At 41.2% G+C, this 16,387-nt stretch overlaps 1 protein-coding gene across 3 annotated transcripts in view; it reads left to right on the top strand.

The window, feature by feature from the left end:
* Nucleotides 1-16,387, top strand: part of snx13 (sorting nexin 13) — a 32,699-nt gene extending 16,312 nt beyond the window's left edge. For 2 of the 3 annotated variants that reach the window (XM_042506386.1, XM_042506383.1), the window contains exons 5-25: nucleotides 928-1,049; nucleotides 2,056-2,174; nucleotides 2,442-2,546; nucleotides 2,756-2,844; nucleotides 3,164-3,247; nucleotides 3,419-3,557; nucleotides 4,727-4,815; nucleotides 5,050-5,149; nucleotides 5,794-5,987; nucleotides 7,149-7,253; nucleotides 7,453-7,623; nucleotides 8,380-8,449; nucleotides 9,143-9,321; nucleotides 9,729-9,836; nucleotides 9,952-10,062; nucleotides 10,190-10,351; nucleotides 10,643-10,714; nucleotides 10,822-10,967; nucleotides 12,191-12,259; nucleotides 12,341-12,453; nucleotides 13,761-16,387. In XM_042506386.1, the coding sequence (XP_042362320.1) occupies nucleotides 928-1,049; nucleotides 2,056-2,174; nucleotides 2,442-2,546; nucleotides 2,756-2,844; nucleotides 3,164-3,247; nucleotides 3,419-3,557; nucleotides 4,727-4,815; nucleotides 5,050-5,149; nucleotides 5,794-5,987; nucleotides 7,149-7,253; nucleotides 7,453-7,623; nucleotides 8,380-8,449; nucleotides 9,143-9,321; nucleotides 9,729-9,836; nucleotides 9,952-10,062; nucleotides 10,190-10,351; nucleotides 10,643-10,714; nucleotides 10,822-10,967; nucleotides 12,191-12,259; nucleotides 12,341-12,453; nucleotides 13,761-13,996 (2,583 nt within the window). In that variant the 3' untranslated portion in view covers nucleotides 13,997-16,387. The remainder of the gene's footprint in view (nucleotides 1-927; nucleotides 1,050-2,055; nucleotides 2,175-2,441; nucleotides 2,547-2,755; nucleotides 2,845-3,163; nucleotides 3,248-3,418; nucleotides 3,558-4,726; nucleotides 4,816-5,049; nucleotides 5,150-5,793; nucleotides 5,988-7,148; nucleotides 7,254-7,452; nucleotides 7,624-8,379; nucleotides 8,450-9,142; nucleotides 9,322-9,728; nucleotides 9,837-9,951; nucleotides 10,063-10,189; nucleotides 10,352-10,642; nucleotides 10,715-10,821; nucleotides 10,968-12,190; nucleotides 12,260-12,340; nucleotides 12,454-13,760) is intronic. The other variant, XM_042506384.1, reaches the window with a different exon arrangement.

The raw sequence follows: 16,387 nt of genomic DNA, 5'->3' as shown, positions 1-16,387 counted from the left end.
AGTGAAAGTTTCTGTACTGTTCAACTGTCCGCGATGCACCTAAGCTCTTTTCATCATGTGGCAAAAATAAAAGACAGATGCAGGACTGAACTGTAGTATTTTTCGTTCTCAGGCTGTGGGTCTGCTGGTAATTGACTCAGAATCTTTTTCAGCTTAACACGTTCGTAATTAGATCCTCTAAATGTTGGTCAGGCTGTCCGTCAGCGTTGCACACAGGGAAGATGAGCTTAGTGGCTTTTGTCTGGTGGTCAGAGTTTTTCTTTCCACCCTTTCCTGTGGTTACAACACCTCCAGTAGCAAGCATGCTCTAGCATTTTCTCGGTAAAGCAGCGTGGCCGGCAAAGTTAAGTGCAGACACAGCAGTTTGTGACGGTCAGATGACACTTAAACTACTATGGTGCTTCTGTTCTCCCTCCCTCCCTGGGAATGCACACTAATCATTTCTGCAACATGTGAACCTTGAGATCTTGCACAGCTAAACGTGACATCATGTAAACCTGCATCGTGCTCTCTGAAACACATCTACGGTCTGATTTTTCTGGCACATTCTCTGTTTCCTCATCTGCACAATAAAAAAATCTAATGACGAAATCTTCACTCCCTCTGCAGCTCATACTGACAGTTAGACTGATTCATTTTGCCTTGATTTAATCATACTACCCAGCTGTCTCCCTACTGTATTTAACGGAGTACAACTAAATGATTGATTTACCCACGTTTCCCAGGACTTAATAGCCCAGTAATCTCATCTCTGGGTATTGGACACAGAAAATCAGCATGTTATTGTGTTTCAAAAAACCTATTTACCAATCTTGCACTCAAATTTTGTGCAGCATTTAATTAAACCGTGCCTTAATCTCTCTGTTTACGGGATGTCTTTACTAAATTTCTTCTGTTTTCCTCCTCTATATTTTTTTGTCTTTGTAGGTGATCCAGTTTGCTCTGAGAGATTATATCCAGTACTGGTACTACACTCTGAGCGAGGATGAGTCCTTCCTATTGGAGATCAGACAGACGCTGCAGAATGCCCTCGTCCAGTTCTCTACACGGTACAAGAGACACATACATTTTCTGTCTTGATATTGAATGTTGGAAATCAGGGGTGTCAAACATATGACCCACGGGCTACAACCAGCCAGCCAAAGGCTACAATCCTGTCCGCTGCAGGACTTTGCACAGCTAAAGTAACAAGCCTTTGACTCTTTAACACAACAAACTATCTCTATAGGGATCATTTCCACAAGTTGTCAGACACTTAGAATAATAATCGGAGCCTGTAAGTGGCAAAAACAAAGGATGTACATTGACTGTGCACAAATCCCTCGAGTGGTTACATTGCAGCCTGTTATACTGCTTTTAGCTGCAGCATGCTCTCTCAGTACTGAACCAGTTTCAACTGTTCTCATTTGTCAACGTGTGGAAATATTGTTGAACAGTGTAAAAAATGCCAATGTTAATATTAATGCACTTGTGAAGGCTACAGTTGTCAGGATTCAGGAGCAGGTTAAACATTAAGTAGCCTACATCATGTAAATTGCAGCTTCAGAGGCCTTTCCTTCCCAAGCAGGATTCAGTTCTCTGAGAAAAACAATGTTTGTGGTCATATTTAAAGATACTGAACATTTTGTAAAAGTGTTAATCAGCAGTTTCAAAACAAGATATTCTGTATCAGACTTACATTTTTAAAACATTATCAGTGGAGCATTATTGCCAACACTTTTGATCTGTAAATGGTTTGAAAGCCATTGGATAGCTTTACCTGCTTCTTCAGTCCTTCCTCTTTAGTTTGATGTGGTGATGTCATCACTGATACGCAGGAGTTGAAATACATAGAAAATGCATGTTATGACAGTAAGTACTAGACTGGCTGAATGTAGAAAAAATGGGGTATATTGTTGAAATTGCTCTTATTTCTTTCTGAAGATGTTTTTTAAAAGGATAAACATTTCCAGACATCAAATATGGCTGTAAGGTAGTTTGACTCCCCTGTTTTATGCAAACCAGACTTTCTGTATTTCTTTTATATTCAATTTTCCTCTGTGTTTATGTGTCAAGGTCCAAAGAGGTGGACTGGCAGCCTTACTTCACTACTCGCCTGGTGGACGACTTTGCCACCCATTTACGTGTCTTTAGAAAAGCCCAGGATCGCCTCATTGACAGAGAGGACAAGCAAAGTAATCACACTCATTCACACATACTTGAATCTTCACTCTCAGTCATCATATGTATATGTGACATGTGTCCTTGGTTGATTCAGTTCGTCTTTAACAGTTATTGTGATTATATACTTTGAAGCCTAATCAGAGTTTGGTAACCCTTTGATGGACTACACAATACGATTTGATTACAATAGTGGTGCAAAAATATTCCTTTTTGATTAAATCAGCTGAGAATTGAAACAGTGGAGATGATGACAATGATGAAATGTGATGTCTCAATAGGGGACATAACAGAGGAGCTGGTGGACTCCTTCTTTGAGGCTGAGGTGGAGATGGAAAGGAAGATTTGTCGAGACGTGGTGTGCACTTCACAGAAAGATGAAGAAGGTAAACACACCTCTGTGATGTGTCTATCCTCGTTCACACTGTCATGAAGAACTATTCACACAAATGTGTTATCATTTGATGCTGTAACTAGTAAAAACCAAACATGCTGTGTGTGTGTGTGTGTGTGTGTGTGTGTGTGTGTGCGTGCGTGCGCACGCGTGCATGCGTGCGTGCGTGTGTGTGTGTGTTTGTGTTTGTGTGTGTCTCAGGTTTTCTTCGGGACTTGTGTGAGTTGCTCCTGTATCTGTTACTACCTCCTGGAGATTTCCACAACAAGAACATGAGATACTTCCTAAGGGTGAGTGCACCCACGCACAAACCTCTCACTCTCACTTACTCAGTCTGTCAAACTATCACAACATACATGACTTTATTGGTCTGAGATGCAAATATGAGGCGTGAAATCACATATTCAGTCACACAATATGTCATACAACCTGTGTTGTTAATTTATCACAGCTGAGCCGTCTAATGCTGCCACTTTGGCCTGCAGCCAACCATAAGTACTATTTTCCAACAACAGACTACATTGCAGCACCGGGCCATGTGACAGCATGTTTGTAGTGTAAGTTTTGTGCGTGAACTTGAAAATTCATTGTGATGTTTTTATGTTTTAGGAGGTGTTGGCGCGTGGTGTGCTACTTCCTCTGATCAACCAGCTTAGCGACCCGGACTACATCAACCAGTTTGTCATCTGGATGGTGAGAGCTGACACCAGCATCCATCCATACCTCATAGCTTTTAGCCATTACTTTAACTTTTTATGTCAATAATGTAAAAACCATCCAAGAAACAAATGAAATGGGGAAAAAAACAGCATTGGGAGCGGTTATGTATGTCGTGCATTTTTAAATGTATGCAATTGTGTGTAGATACGGGACTCCAGCTGTAACTATGAAGCCTTCATGAATATCCTGAAACTGACAGACAAGCCTGCTGAGCTGGAGGCCGTCAAGGACAAAGTGCTGGAGGAACTGCAGTACCTCCGCTCCCTTGACACCGCCGGAGATGGTGGGCACACATTTTTTTCTCACTGACATACAGACATGCACACATGGAATAGATTCAGCATGCAAGTTACGCTTGGGCGGTATCATGGTATTACTGTATACTAGTTATTACAGAAATCTTGAAATTCTGATTTTAAGGACTGTCAAAATTACAGGTCGTCCTCTGTCTGTATCCCCTTTCCCACTAGACAAAAAATACTAACACATACTAACATCTGGCTTTTGTATTTATTGGTGACGGTTACAGTTGGTATTCATTCCTGGGACAAATGACTCTGCAGTAGTCACTGGTATTTATCGGCTCATTTTTGCCCCTTTTCTGGCACGGTACAATAACGTGCTGCCCCAAATACTGTCTGTCTCTGTCCAAGCAGCGCTTGGACATCGTTCAAAATTTGTTGGCACCAAGTTTTGAAAGACAGAATCGATAACTAACAGATAGAAGGAAGAAGTAACCGTCATAACATTTTCACTGGCTGCCATGCTGCTCTCTACTGTGTACTAACCCTATCTTCCAATGCATTTTTGATGTAGAACATGGCACATCAGACAATAAATAGAATACTTGTTTGCTGCGGAGCTGTGTACACAGCTCTGGTCTAAATGCATTTTTCGGAATTAAAAAAAACCTACATAGTAATGATAATGTTAAAGGACAGTAAACAACCTGCCAGCAACTGGAGAGAAAGACAGCGGGGAAAACACCATATTTTCAAATCGAACCTGATGAGATGGTGATTATTGGAGCGGATGAAAGAGTAACCAAGGCGGTTGAGTTTTATTTTGTGTCTGTTGAGTTTGAATAAGGTGTTTTTTACAATATGTTTGCAAGGCAATTGAGGAACTTAAATACAGAAGGTGTAAGGTTGTATTTTTCTGGTCGGTAAGGTGTAAGAATGCTTCCTTTCTCAACATATGAGCTTGTGGAATATCAAAACTCAAACACATCTTTCAGCTGAAAGTATGGCTACGACCTTTTCACCAGCGGCTCAGCTTTTATGTTGTTGTTTTTCCACATAAATGCTGTCATATAGCATATACCCTGCTGAAATGTCAGGAAGGTATGAAAAAAACAGATACCACGTAATGTGAGTAGGAAGACGCAAAGCATGTCTAAATGAATGCACTGTTTTCATCTCCTGCCTTGATGTCTTTGCTTCTGCCCTTTAGACATCAATGTGATCAAGAACCAGATTAACAGTCTTCTGTTTGTGAAGAAGGTGTGTGAGACCAGGATCCAGAGACTGCACTCTGGCAAGGTGAGAAACTGCAGCACAGCTTCAGAGTGCTTACACCAGAGGATCCAGTAAAAACATACGTCACTGATTGTTGGTGTGGTGGTAAAACATTCCCCGCAAGTACCAGCTGCAACTGCTCAAAGTCAGTTTGTTAGTTAAGTTTTATCTGCTGGAGTCAGCCAGACGAAGAAAACAGTGTTTATCGTTTCTGCTTGTTTATCAGACTTTGCTTTATCCTCTTCCTGTGTTGTGTAGGAGGTGGATGCCTTGAAGCTGGCAGCCAACTTTGGCAAGCTGTGTGTTATCCCACTGGATCACATCCTCATCCACAACATCGCCCTGCAGTTCTTCATGGGTAATTCTTGACCTGCATCATCACACTAACCATGGATGCCAAACGTCACTGTAGTCATCCCGAGGCCTTAATCCTGAACATTTCTGTCAATCATCTTTATAATCCATAATTTATTCCATTTCTCTAGAATTTATAACCCCAACCTCTCTTATCATTATGCTCCTTTTCAGTCCCACATGACCTCATCAGAGACCTTAAAAGGTCACCTCACTTTACAGATCAGATTACGATAGTGTGTTTGTGTTGTGTGTGTTGTGCAAACTAGGAGTTATGCCAAGTTGTGTCAGCACTGGTGTGGAAGATAAGCAAGAGCCTTAATTTTATGGCTGGTTCTGGCATTTGAAATGGTCAATGTGGAAAATCTATTTTTTTTTTTCAAATAAATATGTTAAGATCATTAAAACTCAAAAAATGTAACCAACCAAAGTTTTAAAAAAAAGAAAATCAAAGGAGCAGAGCCGCAGTATCATAACCTTTATATCCTGTATGTATGTTATCCAAACAAGATCACTAGAGTTCACAAGCTGCCAAAGTGCAAAAAGTTAAAGCCACTGCCCCACTTACTGTGCATGTATGTGAAAAGCACTATTGTAGGTAAGTGGACAACATATAGACAAATAATTCTTGCTTGTCTGTTGATCCAGACTTCATGCAGGCTGCAGGGGCCCAGGCAGAGCTGTTTTTCTGGCTCACTGTGGAGGGCTACAGGGTGACGGCACAGCAGCAGTTGGAAGCCATGCAGAGTTGGCAGAAAGACGGCAGGAAACAGCCCAGTGCCACCAAGGGGCTGCTGAAGGCCGCTGCACTGGGTGTCTACGAACAATACCTCTCGGACAAGGTGAGAGGCGTGTTAAAACTGCTTGAGTGTTTCAAGTCAAAAGTCATTTTAGCCATAAAGGACGTTAACACTTAACGACCCATTATAGACCTATTTTGGGGTGACAGAGGATCTGTCGGGAGAGCAAGCAGGTCAGCAGAATACGCCACATAGACAGCTGGGAAACTGGATTAATTTAAGATGCAGCTCAGCACGTTGTATCTAGTTTGGTCTAGTTATAAATATGTAATAGACATTGTTTTGTCTTTATAGAACATTAAGAAGAAAGTATTAGATGGCCGTTCCCATGCTCATTTTTGTCTTTATGTCTCTAATTTTTGGGTTGATACAATTTCTTACACAGATTTGGCACAAAACTGTACCATTTTTTTTACATCTGGAGAATAAAAAAAATGCTGAAAAACATTTAAAAATAGCACATTAAGACACCACAACCTCGAGGAACACCATAGAAAAATGGCTGTGATTTGGTATCAAAAACTTTTGACATGGAGATTTCTGTAAGAGTTACATTTTTCTGCAATTGTATGATGAACACTTGTGTTTTAGAAACTGCTCAGACACTCCCTTATTGTCAGTATGACACCAATAAAAGGCACCCATCATTTGAATGCTTAGGATCTGTAATTTGTGGTTGTGAAGTTCCACAAGACTGTGATTATCCTAGAGGTCATTACAAGTCATTTTATACAGTGAGGTGAAGTTTAAAATAATGGGCTACAATGAAATGAAATGGGGACTTACATCATCACACGTGAATAAAATTGGGCTCATTGAATCAAGGAGAGTCTCAGCTTTTTTGTCTTAGCTGGTATGTGACGGGGAGGCTTGTGGGGACCCGAGAACCCATTCTCATTCAGATATCCTGAACCTGAAAATAGCCATGCCAATTTTTCCCTCCCCAAAATTTGACTCAATTGTGGAGCATCACTTGGCCCAACTCCAAGTTAGCACTACATGTTCAGTCTCACAGTAGATCTGATTACACTTATTTCCTGTAGTTTCTCAGCAAATTTTAAACACATATATAGCAAATTTTAAACACACATATATATATATATATATAGATATTGCTTTACAGCACTGGCTTCTTAAGCTTGTTTGGTCGAATATTTTGAGAAAATAACTAACGGTGTCTATCTTATTTCTTCTACCCGACAGGCGTCTCCCAGAGTGCAGGTGGACGAGGCGTCCGTAACAGCACTAGCGGAGAAGCTGCAGAAGGACGACCCCACACCTGAGATATTTGATGAAATTCAGAGAAATGTACTACATTTTTCTTTTATCTGTATATGACGGAATTTTATAAAACATGCCAACACTGAGATATTTTGTTTTACTTCTTTGCATAGCTTTTAGTGTCTGTGTTTGCAAAAATAACACATCGTCTAGATCTTTTTGTATGTGCTGCTTTGCCTTCATTTTCCACCTGCTAACCAGTTGTTTCACACGTATTTGACCCCAGGTGTATGACATGATGCTACGCGATGAGCGCTACTACCCCTCCTTCAAGCAGAGTCCTCTGTACGTGCGCATGCTAGCAGAGCTGGACATGTTGAAAGAGCCAAGCTATCGAGGGTCTGATGACGGTGACGGAGAATCCTTCAACGGCTCTCCTACAGGAAGCATAAACCTAGTAAGTCTTCTTCACTTCCTGTCACAGGGCTCAGTAAAATGCTGCATGTCCAGTATTGTTTTGTCATCATCAGTGCTGAGCTCTGTACTCAGAAATCGTAATTTCTTACTCATCACATCACACTTTTAAAATCGCTTTTAAATTTTGCACACTGTTAACGCTGTAGTGAGCCTGAAGTGAGTCTGATGCTCGAAAAATACCAGCCATGTAGGGAAAGAAAAAAAAAGTGATAATGGGTCCTTTAAAAGTCATGGAAAAGTTTTCAAATGTAGTCCGTGAAAATGTGTGGGAAACCTGTTGGAGGTTTGAGGTCATTTTTTTAAATGGAGAGTGTTAGTACCTCTTCCTAGAACAACGTGTTTATCATCTTTCCTCCGGACAAAATCGCAGGAATTGGAAATACTTTCAGCCACTAAATGTAAGCATTTCCGTCTTCCAAGCTAGTTTGTTACTTTGTGATATGCATGTGTGACGATTATGAAAAAGCATTCAGGGATGCGATTTATTACTTGATTTCAAGTTGGGAGGCAGCTGACAGTAGTAATAAGTTTGTAACATGCTATTTGTTTTTGGGGTAACTATAACGTTATTACTAACTATTTCTTAGTAATTTGTTACACCACTTGTTATTGGGGAAAACAATATTGTTGTAACGCGCTCCCAATAATATCCATTATCCACAGTGAAACAGCACAATACAATGTCAATGTTAGCCAGCTTCGTAGTCATATGATGACTTGTTTCTTGTGATTTCAGTCTTTGGACGACTTGTCCAACTCCTGCCATGATGACTCTATGCACCTACATGCCTTCATCTCTGACACAGGTATGCACACACACACACACCTACACACACACAGAGTCGTACATACACTAATTTAGTAAGTATTAATGCCGTAAAGTCTAAAAGTGTTAGGCTGTGTGTTTTCTTTAAATCACTCTGGCACTTTTTGGCTTGATATTTATAACTTTTTGATGGAGTATTGGTGGAGAAAACTTGTTTTATGTTAGATTCTGGCAGCTTGTGTACAAATGTCAGGTTTAAAAACATTTAAATTGACTTTCACTAGTGGGATTTGGGTGCTATACCAGTTTATGTTGAGAGTCTGTGAATTTGTTGTGTATATCAGGTATTTGTTTGCCCCTGTCAGTTCCTCCCTGCATGTTCTTTCAACTTTTCACCTCCTAGCTCCATTCATCATGTCGGCTTTTCGACTTCATACTGTTCCACTTTTCTTTATTTCTTTCATTGTATCTCCTTCACTGTTTTTCTGTTCTTCCTTTTTCCTTCCTCCTTCCTCCCTTCCTTACCTTTCCTGTCATTCTGTCACATTTTCCTCCCTTTTATCACATTTCCCCAACCTCTGCTCCGCATTTTTTCTTTTGCTTGCTCTTCCTTCCCCCTCCCACACCCTTTGAACCTGCACATACTTTTCTTCTTTTCCCGTCTTTCTTTTCTGCTTTCATCCACCCCCTCATCCTCCATTGCCATTTTGGATGTATTGCCGGGCGGGGGTAGCTGACGCTTGTCTCCCCGGCTTCTGGGGTGCTGCAGGGGTTTGCAACGACCACGGTAAGACCTACGCTCTGTACGCCATCACCGTGTTCAGACGCAACCATGACGGCAGTGAGGACTGCTGGAAGACCTATCGCCGCTACTCAGATTTCCACGACTTCCATATGAGGATCACTGAACAGGTGTGTGAGATATGATGTCTGTGTAACAGTTAAGAGGTCAGCAACATTTCTACCCCAGAAGAGAGTCACATGGTGTGTTCATCCGCATTCTTTTCCGGGATTTTCCAGCATCACATTGCTTAGCTTCCATGCCGGTTAGAAGGTGAGAGAAATACAGCTAATTTTGACTGATAACACATAATTCTCAAAGATGGCTCAGTCACAAAGAAGCACATTTGGCATGCTGGGGGGGTTTATGTAGCTAATTCATGCAAAAGATCGAGAGGCTTCTGCCTGCAGGCCTCCACTGTGAAGACAGTTCAGGTGCAGGCTCTGCTTTCAAGTCACCTTCACTGTCAGAACAGGAAATAACACAAAAAATACAAAATAAATGCACGGGAAAAAATTCAAAATAAAATCTGTTTTAGTTTGAGAACCTGACATCGATCCTCAAGCTGCCAGGGAAGAAGACCTTCAACAACATGGACAGAGACTTCTTGGAGAAGAGAAAAAAAGACCTCAATGCTTACCTACAGGTAGCTGTTTTTTATGTCAATGCTGATAGTCAAATATAGACTTTATTATTGCCTGTATTACCTTGCATCACTCTGTAGAGTGTGTAATTGTAACTTTTGTGTGTGTGTGTTCCAGTTGCTGCTGAACCCAGAGATGGTGAAGGCCTGTCCAACTCTGATTCCTTATGTCTACGACTTCTTAGAAAACAAGGCCTACAGCAAGGGCAAGGGAGAGTTTGCACGCAAGGTTACTGTTTGTTTGTTTTTTTAAACAAAGTATTAAGTGTGTATTTCTGAAAAAAACATTTTTTACAGATTATGGTAACTGCTTTTCTGAAATACATGTTCTCCTTTTTGTTTTATTCCCCCATCAGATAGACACATTTGTAAATCCTCTGAGGAGCTCCATGAGAAATGTGTCCAACGCTGTGAAGGCCCTGCCAGACAGTTTGGCAGAGGGCATGACCAAAGTCTCTGATAACATGGGCCGCATGTCAGAAAGACTGGGTCAGGACATCAAACAGTCCATACTCAAGGTAACACCATCGCACAGAGCAAGCACTTTGCATCCCTTAGGAAGGAAAAAAAGCAGTTCACTTTTTATGTTGTAGCTGTGTTGTTTTATCAGTGTAAAAGTGTATTTTTCTGTTTGATATGGTCTGTTAGCTGTGAACCTGATCACTGGACTCTGGTTATAATTATTGAACTCCTTACAGGGCTCCAGGCCTCACAAAGAGATGCCCCTGTGGCTTCTGTAACTGTAAATAAACCAGCCTCTGCTTTTGTTCCTCCACCTGACTATCCAGTGTTGTCTTCTTTTCTCTCAGGTGCCTCCACTCCTCCCCAAGACTGACATCGACCCTGAACACTGTCGAGTCTCTGCTCAGCTCGACGACAATGTGAGTCATTGGGCATGTTGGTTGCTGCATGTGTGTTTTATGCCTTTCACGTCCTTGTAATTTTAATTATTTTAAATGGTCATTTGTATGTTTATTTCCATGTCCAGGTGGATGATAACATTCCTCTGAGGGTAATGCTGCTACTGATGGACGAAGTGTTTGACCTTAAGGAGAAAAACCAGTGGCTGCGCAGGAACATTAAGAACCTGCTGCAGCAGCTCATCAGGGCCACGTACGGAGACACCATCAACAGGTCAGACACGCAAAATACACAGAGCTGACTGACATGCAGCTCACAGAACTATAGGGAATATAGGTACATGTACAGATTAATAAGAAATGTTTGCTTTTTTGTATATGACCTAATATATTGTAAATCACTTAATGAATTTCTGCACCCACCAAAACATGTTGATAAATGATCCCAAACTCAACCAGACCTATGAACAATCTTACCGAACTAAACTTGGCTGAAGAATGATGACTAACATTGAAGGTACTGATATTTCGGAGGTGACATTTAACTCAGGTCTTTAACATAATGTATACTGGGATCATTGAACGGTTTTGGCGATGTAAAAAAAAATCACTAGGTTTACTGGACCAAAAACAGTATTTCAAACCAAGCATTTAGTGGTACACAAAAGTCATGGATCAGTTTAAACCCTAATTAAGAGTCACAATTCAGAGTTAGTTTGGTACAGTGGGAAAAAAAGCATAATCTATTGATTTTTATATGAAACTGAATATACAAAAAAACATTGCATTATAAGAAGTGACACTCGTGCAATAGGAGAAGTGTTTCAATTAGTTGGCTATATTTAAACATTCAAAGTACCCAAACATTTATCATCCTGGTTGATCGGCACATGTTGGTGATGGGGTTGATTATGCATTAGCATGTTGGATCCATCCACATACCCTATGATAGTGAAGCAATGCAGACACACCATCCTCATGTCCTCGTGTGTATATGTATATATAATGTTTATAAATAAGCATATTTCAGATCTTTCAGCTTTGGCGTTTCATTTGCACTCACCATAGTTTGACCCATTCATACGCCAAATTCACTTGATGTGATCAGCATATGGCTAAAGGTTTCCAGGCAAAACTTGTGCTTGAACTTTGGTTTCATATTACGTGCATCAGTTTACATATTTGTGTTTTGTGTACACTGGACTGTGACTGCCATACCCTGTTGGTTTGGTATGAATACAAAATCCGTTACAGACCTATTATAGATAAACATCTCATGACCCTGATATGTACAGTCATTGCCTTTATTGCAGAACCAGTTCCACCTGAGCAAACGGCATCATAGATCACAGGATGTTTGCTCACACCTGAACTGTACAGAAGTACACACACGTTCAGACATCGGAAAATCTCTTAGGAGTTTTGTACACAAAACAAAGAGTAGTAAATAGATGCATACAGAGCACAGCCTGAATCATATTTCCTTTGACTCTGTAGGAAAATTGTGGATCATGTGGACTACTTGACCTCACCTGAGCAGGTGGCAGATTACGTCAAGAAGTTCAGGTAACCTCTCGCCTTTTCTTTCAAATAACTGATCGGTCAAAAGAATTATGAATAACCCTCTGTGGCTGTGTGTCTGTGAAGGGATTCCTATTGGCCCAACGGTATTCTGGCTGAGACACCACCCTGTCGGGACAAGAGCATCCGCATGAGGACACGAATAGCTGCCAAGACCAGTCTGCTGGGAATCATGCCAGGTGAAAACACACACACTTCATCTAGTTAGCACCCAGCCCCATCTGAGACTATCTCATTCACTTCATCCTTGATGCCTTCTTCATTGTTCAACTAAATATGCCCCGAAAACACTTCCAATCAAGCATAAATCTACAGGGCTGTAACTGAGCCAACACAGCAGGAATAGGAAACACAGAAAGATGATCATATTTACATTTACCAGTGTTGAGCGTAATTGACCGTATTTGTAGTATGATAATTTTATAGTAGTTGTCTTTCATCTGTCCTTTAGCACCTGTCATTTTGTAAAAGATTTTTAAAATATTTTCGTTTCACTTAAATGTCTCAGCCATCTAACTGAACAGTCACATGCTTCACTCTTACCCTAATGTCACACCAAAGGAGCAATTTACTCTCTGCTAAGCCCGGTCTTTTTATGATGGTCCCTCAAGTTGTTGGCATGAGAATGGAGCCCACACTATGGAACTGCAATCCCTGAAGAAACATCAATCTTTTGGAAAAACAAAAAATCTGTTTCAGAGAGAAGCAGACAGAAGGGTCTGCAATATGTGTTTAAAGGATATTTATATAATGTCACACTCATTTAGCAACTAAAACAGGTTAAAAACATAGAGATGGAACCTAAATCCTAACACGCAGGTCACAGTATAAAAGTGAACCACTGCAGCATTTGGCAATTGAGACAGAAGACACTGAAAATAAAGGGAAGCTTTTCTAGGCCTTGGTTAGATGGGGGAAAGTTTACCACAGTCCATCAACACATGCTAGCCACATTGTTTCACAACAAAACTGGCTGAAAATCTGCAAAGTATCCCTTTAAAAGCAAACACAGCATGTGTGAACACTGTATACCTTCAGTAGCCAGCGAGCTAACCCTACACTTGTCAGGGTTTGATTTTAGTTTTGGAACGGGGATTAAACGTACTGAATGATATTTTACTCATTCTATCACACTTAGGGTCTCTTTTCTGTACATTAACTCTAAAAGATCTCCTTCCAACTTTTCTGGGTATTAAGTAATATTATTACATGTATTCGTGGCATGTTGTTTAGTTTGTAATCCCAAAAAGCATCCTGTAAATAAAGAAAATCTGAAAGGAATTCATTAGAGTCAATGGAGCACCTTGGTGTAGTTGTTGGACCCTGGGTTGAGCTGGCCGATGCTATGCTATAATTGGTCAGTCTGCATTTTAGCAGCATACTGAATTGTTGTTGCTCAGGGTAAAAATGACCCCCCCCCCCCCCCCCCCGCCTCCTTTTGAATTAATGCAAACTCCTGACCACGGTGTTTCTCTCCCTACCTCAGACGAGTTGAAGCACATCATCGGAGCAGACACCACGAGAAAGGGCATACTCCGCGTCTTCGACATGTTTCAGTACCAACCCATGAACCGTCGGCTAGTCTACGTTTTCCTGGAGGGCTTCTTGGAGACGATGTTCCCACAGTACAAATTCCCCGAGCTCTTTGTCAAGCTGCACTCCCGCTCGCCACGCATCCACAGATATAGCCAGAAACTAAAATCCTCGTCCCTCAAGAGGTGACAGGAGAGGACGGAGGCAGCGGGACATGGGCTGATCAGACACACAGTCTTGAGAGCTAAGAGTGAGAGTGGAGGTTGGGGGCTTGATGTGAACGTCGAGGTATGTGTGTGATTTCTGCCCTTCCACTTCCCTCACACGCTCTTTTCGGTAAAAAAAAACAAAACACTCCAGCTGATTATTTTTGTCAAGACAGAACTGAAGGATGAACAAATCACACTCTGCCCTCCTCTCACTCTGTGACACACACACACACATACATGCGCAAACACAAATCCTGTAATTTGCACCAAGACTGGACACGTCAGTCTTTTCTTTTTGTTTCGATATTTTCCTCCTCCTTTTTGGACTTTTTAGTTGTGTTTAGCTTTACCCTGGGCCACTCAATGCTGCTTTCTCCTGGTCCAGAGAGCAGACCACAAATACTGTATTGTTTTTAAACTGCAGGAGTAGATAGCATAGACCCACACCTTGCCTTACCTTCCCGCTTCTGTCTTTCGGCTGGCACTCTTTACCATCTCAGTGACCTGCCAACTCAGCTGTAGTCAAACTTACCCTCATGCTGTAGACATTGTATCTGCAAAAGCTGCACACTTGTGAACAATATTTTGTTTTCATAGCAACCAAATATGTCAATAGCACTGGGTCAAAAAGGCGCTGTTTTTAAAATGTGACTGAACAAATATGGGTCGAAAGAGATGATTTAGATTTTTATTGTCCGCATTTTTTTCGAGCCTCAATGCCTCTCTTGAGACACTTTTTTTTCCTTTCCAAAGTGTTATATCATCACCCGTGATCCTCAAAGATCCACATCCCCTTTAATGCTACTGTCCGAACCTGTGACGACCAAAGCTCATGCTGTTCCATACGTGTGTGTTCACTGGTTTGATGTTGGGATACTCTGAACATTATTCTGCTTCATGTCCTTAATCATGTGAGGAAAGAGAACGCAGAGTTGACCTTTACCGACCCTAAAAGGTGAGGCTGTGAGGACACACTGAAGTGTGTTCACAGCTCCGGCTGACCAAGCGCACTATCAAAGAATGTACTTTCTGGTCTAGTGTATTTGGCTCGTGTAGAATTTTGTGTGAATGTGTGTGTGTGTGTGTATGTATGTGTGTGTGTGTGTGTGTGTGTGTTTAGCACGAAGATGCAACCCTCTTCAGTCAGAAACTGTGCCAGTGTGAGCTAGTGAACCAGCCTTAAAACAATATACAGTATATACTGACCAAGACGCACGCTAAGAGGTAGCTCTTCTTCACTCGACTGAACGTTACAAGGAAATCAAGATAGAGATATGGAGATATATCCCTAATCACTTTTATTCAGAGAAAATGTCTTTAATTTTGTGCAATATTTTTCTTTAATGCATGTGCATTTTGAATCATTGTATACTGAAAATAATTCATATTGTTTTAATAGTAGAGAAGCTTCCCCAGAAATGTCTTCTTATCCCAACAACTCGACATTCCGTTGTTGTAAAAGTACAATGTTTATTTTACAGACTTGTTTTATAAGTCTGAGTTTTTTTGTTTTGTTTTTGGTGTGTGTGGGGTATTTTACACCTCACACACTCGTACAGACTATGTGTTTTGGGTATCGACCGGGCAGTTTTAGGGGGTTGTCAGTGTCGCAGCCCGATGAATAGCTCATTGGGCTGTAGCTAGTTCAGAGGTGGCCTCCGTTAACTGCTTCTTTTTAAGTCATAAGTGGCGTTTTATGCATTCAAGCCTGTTATGTTGAGTGTGAACAGATCTTTGTTGTTATTAACTGACAGCTGGAGGGACACCCCCCCCTCACCTCCTGTCCAATAGGCTCACAGGAGAGCCATGTTGTGACCAATGGAATCACTGCTAATGAGCACTTACCGTAGCAACTGTGGGAGGGCCTCTCCCATTGGCTGGACGGAGCCCATCTTGCTGCAGTCATTGGATGAAACTCCCTCGTCTGCTTTGATTTGCTTGCACTGAGCAGCCCTGGTGGACTCTGATTGGCTGAACAGGAGGACTTGAACTGGAGCCTCGCTCACTGGGAGGTGAATATTTTGTTTGTTCCCACGGTGGAGGAGGTGTCACTTCTAACTTTATGCACATCTCTCCATACAGGAAGGCTTGTCTTTTTTTTAACCCCAGTATTTATGAATCTATGATAATGAAAATTGTGCATATCTGTGTACAGTATGTGTTAATAGTGTGCCTAAATGTACTGTCAACTCTATTTTCATATTTTTCTTTAACCTAAAAAAATCAATCAGAATGTCATGATCATTTTACGCGACTGAAAATGACTTTAGGGTGTTTTTTTGCATCATGCTTATCAAACTCTTCCTTGTGAGCAGTTGTGCTCAGATCAGTATAACACTAATAAAAGTTAACTCAGACTAACTGAACCACA

This window comes from Plectropomus leopardus, chromosome 18, assembly GCF_008729295.1.
Source record: "Plectropomus leopardus isolate mb chromosome 18, YSFRI_Pleo_2.0, whole genome shotgun sequence".
NCBI classification, from domain to species: Eukaryota; Metazoa; Chordata; class Actinopteri; order Perciformes; family Serranidae; genus Plectropomus; species Plectropomus leopardus.
The sequence above is the reverse complement of the archived record's forward strand: the minus strand, read 5'-3'. Positions and strand labels throughout refer to the sequence as shown.